The sequence below is a fragment of the Rhea americana genome, unplaced genomic scaffold (genome assembly GCF_003343005.1).
Source record: "Rhea americana isolate MKP2758 unplaced genomic scaffold, rheAme1 scaffold_301, whole genome shotgun sequence".
In the NCBI taxonomy this organism is placed as follows: domain Eukaryota; kingdom Metazoa; phylum Chordata; class Aves; order Rheiformes; family Rheidae; genus Rhea; species Rhea americana.
In genome coordinates this window covers 873,461-881,464 of record NW_028186426.1, presented here as the reverse complement: position 1 = coordinate 881,464, position 8,004 = coordinate 873,461, and the positions used below count along the sequence as shown (strand labels likewise).

Here is an 8,004-nt window from a genome sequence, read left to right as displayed (position 1 = left end):
CTCACAGAGCTCTTGTGCAACCACAGGTCAGGTTTCAGCAACTTTTGTGTGAACCAAGTAAGTGAACATACATAAACATAATATGTTACAGGAGGAGGAACTCAAGCGTTTACTGTAAAAAAAAAAAAAAAAAAAAGAAAAAAAAAAAAAGAAAAAGGCTTAACACCAAACTAACAGAACTGCTTTTTCTTTTCCTTTTTATTTTTTCAATATTTCATTAGCTTAAAAATTTCCCATTTGCTCAAGCTGAAAGCAAGAACAATGAGATACAATAAACTGGTACTAAAATTTACATGTAAAGCCGATGCTGACATGTAATCCCTTTTCTGCATTATATGTAATTCACAATAGCCAAAAGAAATTTTAGCATGTTTTTCACCTCAACAATCAACTTTGCCACTACAGGTAATGACAGGTTTCTGCATGCTAAAAGCAAGATATATCATAGCACCTATTTATACAACAGTTAAAGCCTGTAAACTTTTAGATGTTTGAATTTCCAACTTCACTGTACAGCAAAGGTATAAAGATGCTGAAAGGACAAGAACATTTGCTCTGTTCCTGTCACTGACAAAGGAAGTGTAATGGTCTGTAAGTTGATTTTGCTGTTGTGGTTTGGCTTTTTTATATATATATATATATATATATATATATATATATATATATTTAAACAAAGAAGCACTGTCATTGACAAAAATGCTCACGGGTCAGCTATAAAACCTTTGTAGAAATTGACAGTGGCTTTATAATGTACCACCTTGACAAAGAACCAGTTTCAGTGTTTGCACTGTGCCCCCCACAAAAAAAACCCAAGCCTATCTATCTGCTTTTGCAGTCACCGTACTGATAGTAACCCTGACAGTGTTGCCCCCGAGGGATCCACAGGCTTGGGGGGGGGGGAAGGGGGGACTAGGTGCGTGCCTGCGAGTGTCTGCGTGTCTCGGTGTCTCGCCCGTGTCTGTCCACGTCTGTGTGTCCGTACCTGTGTGTGCCCGAAGTTTGTGGCGGTTTTGGTTGCTAGGTTTGGTTTTGTTTCCTTAACGCGAAGAAAGATGTGCTGAATCTGCTTGCTGCCGTGTACTGGCAGACGCAGACCCGCGGGACCCGGCCCGGCGGCGGCGAGAGCAGCCCCCGTGCCCGCGGCGGGACGGCGGACAGGGCGTCGGGGGCCAGGCGGCAGGTCAGTGGCCGGCCGCAGCGGAGCCCCCCCGGTTGCTGCCCGGCCTCTGCCGCGGGCGGGCAGGGAAAGGGCTCCGTGGAGCCCAGATCCGTCATGTCACACGCAAAGGCAGCAGTCCCGCGGCCCGGCGCTGCAGCAGGTTGGGGTGTTGGTTTTGATGCTTTCCTGTCACATGGCTGGTAATAGGATCCCTCATCTGCCACTCGGCAGCTCGCCGGGGCGCAGTTACGGGACGCGCCGCAGGGCCTCCGCTGCCCGCACGCCGCGCTCGCCCGGGCGCCGCCGCCGCCATGGAACCGCCCGCGCTCGCCGCCGCCCTGGCCGTGGCGGGGCTGGCGCTGAGCTGCTGCCGCGAGCTGCTGCTCTCCGGTGAGTGACGCGGGGCGCGGAGCGGGGCAGCGCCGCGCAGCCTCCCGCCGGGGCTCTGCCGCCCGACGGCGCCCGCGGGAGCCCGCGGCGAGGCCCTTCCCGCCGGCCGGGCAGCGCGCAGCTGCTGCTGCCAGCGCAGAGCGGCACGGTGGGGTTTGTGCGCTGCTTGGAGCGTGCGGCTGTTCGCAGATCTCCTGGCACTCGCTCAGTATGGAGTTTGGAAGGCGTGTGGAAAGATGAGGTAAAAGGAAGAAGGGTGATGCGCTTCTCTGTCAGGCTGGTTCTGTAGTCAGGTCTGCAGCAGGGGTGTCTGCAGGGAGAGGGGAGTGGGTCCACTTAATTACTGGGACAAGAAGAAACCAGGTGGCAGCAGGGCAGGATGGGGACTGCAGAGCCGATGCTGAGGAGAGGGCCAGCTTGCCCCTCTGCAGCTGGCCATCCTGGCTCCCTGCAGTGCACCAACTCCTCAAATGTGCAGGTGCTCACTCAACCAGCCAGACCGGGAAGCCTGAAGCTTCACTACCTGTCAGTGAGCTGTTCTGTGTTTTTTCTCTTCCAATTTATCTGCACACTTTTGTCCTCCTGTCAGTTACTGATGATTTCAAGCACCACAGTTCTCTGCTGGTGAGCACTGGTCTTCTCACCATCTGTATCAGCTGTTCCAGATGGTCCCACTCCCACAGCCATCAGATACTGGTCCTGCTGGATACATATTGCATACTCTAATCCTTAAATCATTATTTTTAGCAAATTAAGGGATATATTTACTCATTAAATAAACACATAATTTGCCCTGATTACTTTACCATGAATAGAGATTTGTTAATCTTCACTTTTTTTGGCACTGCATTTTAGTTTGCTTGCAACTATAAAGCAGTGAAATGCCAGCTTTTAGTTTTTGTAGATGCACTTAATTAGATTTGGAGATGATTAACATCATAAATTTTCTTGGGGAAAAAAAGTTCTTTGCCAGAGAGAGAGTTCTCAAAAGGCAAACTTTACAACTACTCAAAAGGAACTTCAGTTATCTGAAGTGAGTAAAACATAGGAACACTTTTGGATAAGCACCTAGGCAACCCGAGAGAGACACATCTAGACCTTAACCAAAGGTCCTTCGTTTGTGCTACTGTCCAGCCCTGTTAGTTGCCCAGGGTAGATACCCCTTCCTTAAGCAAGTGGAAGAGTGACTGCTTTTAAATTTCCTGAGCAGGACTGAGGACAGAGCACAGTATCACCCTGTTCCCCCCAAGAGGCTGTATGAGAGCAGGTGGAGGAGATCCTTGTGAGAATGCTTGTTTCATTGGCCATGGAGAAGATTCTGATATATGCACCTGCACTTCCATCCTCTAGCCAGCTTCTGACTGCTGCTACTAAAGAGGGCTGAGATGCCTGAGAACAAGCAGCTATTGTCAAAAAAACAAAGTGGGTGGATGGCTAGCAAAGGAGAACAGTCAAAGCACAGCTCCTGCTATCTAGCTCCTGCTGAAGGACCTGAAAACAGGGTAATCCTACTCTTGAACAAGGACCTGCAATTTATAGGGCACGTACAAAATCTGCAGAGTTCTTCATATGCAAAAACCATGCCTCAAACTCTTCTTCCTCGACCTTAGTCCCGCAAGACTGGAACAGGATGAACTGGGTCAAGAAGCCCTCAAAGCACAGTGCATCTTTCAGAATTCTGAAATGATACATGTTAATTTCTGTGGCAAGGTGGTTTGCCAGATGTTGTGTTTTCAGTATTTTTTCCTTTATTGAATACAAGTTTTCATACTGTTGTAAAAATTGTGGTCTGAAAATGCAACGCCATCATTTCCCAAGTTGAGAGAGAAACTTTGACTTCTGGATTTGCCTGACAAAAAATTATTTGAGTAAGCCACAGAGTGAGCTGACGATCATTTTTGCACTTAGTGCTCTGCTATATGTTTTGCAGAAAAGTAAAGATGCAGTCTTTACTTTCTAAAGTCACCAGTCGTACCACATTTCACAAGTGAATATGAAATTAAAGATGGGTGAATAGATTGCCTAAGATTAACGGACATTTTGATGCGTTTAATATTGCAAAGTCAGAGAAATTGAAATGACTTCCTCTAATCATGTCAATGAATAAACATGTTTTTTTACAGGTTCAGTGTAATACTTTCTCACTTGCAGTTTCTGTCTTTATAGAGGTCACTTAGTTTGCCTACCAGGAACATAAAAGGTTATCACACATTATTATTATCCTTTCTCTGTTGTCTTCCCATTCAGTAATACTGGATCGCCATTGCTTGTTTTCCTTCCCAAATGAATCTTAAGCCACTACTTCAGCCCTTTCTGACAAAGCTTGCGTTGCTCTTGTCATCCTTTTCTGCTTATGTCTTGCTAAGACAGCGAGGCAGCTGGACTTGATATGCCTTGAGCAGTTGTCATGGAAATGTTTCTAACCAGACAGCTAGAAAAGGAAATAGTCACCCAGACACTTCAGTATCTCGTGTTTGTATGTGCACAGAGTGTAATTCAAAAGCTGGAGTTACACGAATGAATTTGAGCAGGTTGGCAGGGGTGGAGTAGAGGGAGGCAGGAGCTGCAGTGCAGCCAGCTGCTCAGTTTGAATTCTCTGCCATACTGCAGTGTAATAGCTGTGCGATTGACCACTCCCTCAGTCCACGCAGTGGCCCAGGCCCATCCTGGTAACATTTCCAAAGGGATTCAGTCTACTATACTTGACAATGCAACAACAGCTTTAAAACTTCTCAGAGAAAACAAACTGCTGTATTAAGGAACAGAAATTCCTCTGGGGCCCACATCATGCATTCTTACTTGCAGAGATAAAGAATCACAAATTAAACCTATTTATCATTTTGTGTCTGAAGACTAGCCAGCAACTGCGAAGCAGTGGCTAATACACTGTGTTTGTACTGTATGAATAAAAAGGCAGCATTTAAAAACCACATATTTTTAAACATTAAAAAATAATGGTAACTGTTCAGCTCATATCTCATTTGTCTGCTTCCAACACGTTCCAGAATCAGTCTGGCCCAGTCAGATGGTGTTTCTTGCTTTTTCTTTTTCTAAGCAAAAATGATGAAAATCTGTTTAAAGGCAAGTAAACAGACTTACCCAATGATAGCCAACTCACATATATAACCATTCATGAACTGAGACATGTGTGGCAGGGAGCAAAAACACAGAATTGCAAATCTCCATCTAGCCCCCTGGCTCATCTTTACTGGACAGGCAAATGCTTAAGTGGTGGTATGAAGACGTGTCAGGTGGATATGTGCTGAGCCTGCTCTCTGRGACCAATGCTAAAAAAACTGCTGGTTGGTGCTGAGCCACAAAAATGATTGTATCAGAGGATTTTAAAAGATTATGTATATGTGAGTGTTTGTGTATACAGAGAGTGAGAGAGTTTTTTTTTTTTTTCTCCTACAACTATATCCAAAATGCCCCTACACTGCAAAGGAGAAATCGTCAGCTAACCTGGCGACTCTATATCATCAGACCAGGTTTTTATTGGGTGAATTTCCCAATGAGGAGACTTTTTTTTTTTTTTTTTAGCAATTTGAAAATCATATATTTAAACAGAGATCATTCTTCCCTGATTTTTTTCTGTAGTTTGTATCAGCAGTCATAGTTTTCTACTCATACAGTGTATACACCCAAGTGTGATAGTTTTGATAAGGACTTTTGTTACATTGGTAGCATTTGGAATAGTAAAATAGTGAAATATAAAAATACTACACTGATTTTCAATTAGGAAAATCTAAAATAGCCATATACTTCCCAAAAGCATGTATTTTTGCATCATAAAATAATATGCAAATGAACTTTTGGTTCCATCAGTAAAACTGCATCTTCAAAGAAAACCATTCTACTGCTAAAATATTTTTTAATAATGACCACAGAAGCCATATTTGGCTCTTTGATCTCCTGAAGCATCTTCTGCTTTTAATCAGTGTTCCCACATAAAGAACTGTGGCAACCTATGATAATAAAATCCCTATTCACATGTCTATAGGGAAACAAAAAAGTTCTCATCTGACAAAGGTAATTTGGTGTTAGCCTCTTCCATCTGTGGGCCCCTGCCTCTTACTGCTGGGGTATCTTGGCATCAGTTAAGTGGTTTCTGTCCCTCCCTCTGTGCATTACTCTCTCATTGAAGTGTTTCTGCTGTCTAATTATACCCTTTCAATCAAATTAGAGACTGCAGCATCTGGTTAGTGCCTGTAACTGTTGCCATCTGCACCTAGATACAGTGCTTTCATTTAAGGAGGAGTGCTCAAATTGCAGACTCAAGCAAGAGCTTTAAAAACAATTTAGGTAGAATGGCAATGACTTGAAACTTTCCTTAAAGCACAATGCAAGTATATGTGCATGAAGCAAGTGACACCTAGGCATTATCAGATCAGGCATCTTTGGTTCCATATTTTTAATTCTGGTCAAGCATTTCTCTGAATCTTCTGAAAGACTTAAAGAAAAACAAGTGACACCTGAGCAGGTAGTTATACTGGGTAAATTACAAGAGTCTATATCTCTTGTTCCAGCCTTGCAGAGCATTTAATGTTCTGGATATCACATCACTGTAATGAAACCTACAGTGTAAATGGCAGCCGCTTTCATTCACCTCACATTATCCTTTAATCTTCAGAGTCTGAAAAGAAAACCTTGCTTCTTGTCTGGCTGTGGCTTGCAGAATAATTTCTGGTCCACTGTTACCAATTTGAGTCTCTCTGGCAGCAAGCCAGAGCTCCAGGTAACTTCCCAAACTTAAAGCAAACAAATGAATCAAGTAACATTATATTTTTGGTGAAATGGTTGAATGAATTTGTCATTTTGAGTTTTCTAATCACCTCCTTCAAAAGCTACATATACAGCCCAAACTGAGCACTCTAAGATGTCATTTAAACCACTTGGAAACTTCCATCTCTTTGGTCTGCAATTTGCAATGTTGCTAAATACAGGTCTTTGAGAAAAGATGGGCTTTGAAGAATGTTTAAAAGATATGTAACATCTTATACTTGTTAGCCAGAAAGGGAAGAATGTTTGAGAGATAGAGAGCTGGAGGTTTTTTTCTCTCTCTCTCTTTTTCTTTTTTAATTGTATAAAAAGGGCTGCAAATCAAATTCATTTGTTTGCATTACTTCCATCTGGGGTAAGTAGGTATCATAAAAGTAGAGTTTCTCAGGCAAGTATGTCTCTCACCACTGAGGATACTACAGATTAATACCATAACTGGAACACCATCTTAGCAAATCATTGGCAGCCAATACAGATGCTGAAAGTTTAGTGTTTTATGATCAGTAGTGCATACAGTGTGGCTATTATTCTGCACTACCTTAATTTTCCAAATGATCTTGAAGTGGCACCCATGTGGAGCGCAGGCATCCATGCAGTTTCGAAGTAACAACAAAGGCATAAATGATCACTGTAAGGTCTCCACATCGAAGAAGAAACCAAGGCACATGGAAAAAGTTCATATTACAGCTGCTGTTTGATCTTCCAAATGTCAGTCTGGCTCTAATGAAACTAATTGCGAACCTGTATTGCACACTGAGCATTCACGGTGGACAGCTATCACCAGGCTCCCTTCTCGCTTTTTCTTACTAGCAGTTGCCACTCAATACATACATACCAAGTCTCAGTAATTGTTAAAAAAAGACAGTTTTTTTTTTTTTTTTTTTTGGAGTATCAGTATCTGTGGTATCTGATGTATTGAAATCAAAACAACCTGGATAATACAATGCAGCCCATATTTTCACACTGGCTCTTAAACATTATCCTGAACAGAACCTGTTGGTCTTTCTGGCTTTTCATGAATAAAACCACTGCAGAGGTTTTTTTATCTCCGATTAATTCTATTTACAGACATCTCCATGGAACAGTAGGAGCAGCAGGGTCATGAGGCAGTTAACAGAGTGACATCATCACACACACTTTTATTTTACTCATGGGTTTGACACAAACCTCTACTTCAGACTGTCTGAAACCCAGCTGACTAAGATCTTAGAAACATGAGGAGCCCAGAAACCTCAAAAATTGATTGGACATGGTTTTCTCCATGACCTTTCCTTCTAGGGAGCTGTGAGCAGTAACTCCCACAATGTACATGGTCTTTTCTTGCTGTCTACAACATCCAGAGAAGACTAAGCTACATATCGCATAAATTTTGTCAAAGTATGCCATAGTCTTCCAGTACTTAAAAGAATAAGGTTTGCTGAAATTCAAGTAGTATGTATGTTGGAAACACAGTATGAAAATATTAGCCAACATAACAACAGCAGTTGGATCCAGGGGTGACTGAACAGTAAAGGAGAAGGTTGCTGGTTTTTTGTTTTCTGTTTTCTCTCTGCCCTCCCCCGCTTCTCCTACATGATAATAATCTAGCAAGGAAAAAATAGGTGACTGGAGTAAGCCTGAGCGTTTTTACCCATTCCATTCAATCTACCCTCTTCTGACTGTTATATCCAGATGAG

At 42.9% G+C, this 8,004-nt stretch overlaps 1 protein-coding gene across 2 annotated transcripts in view; it reads left to right on the top strand.

Moving 5' to 3' along the window:
• The first annotated feature begins 1,395 nt into the window (after positions 1-1,395).
• Positions 1,396-8,004, top strand: part of KREMEN1 (kringle containing transmembrane protein 1) — a 38,281-nt gene continuing 31,672 nt past the window's right edge. For both annotated transcript variants that reach the window (XM_085309738.1, XM_085309737.1), the window contains exon 1: positions 1,396-1,549. In XM_085309738.1, the coding sequence (XP_085165864.1) occupies positions 1,471-1,549 (79 nt within the window). In that variant the 5' untranslated portion in view covers positions 1,396-1,470. The remainder of the gene's footprint in view (positions 1,550-8,004) is intronic.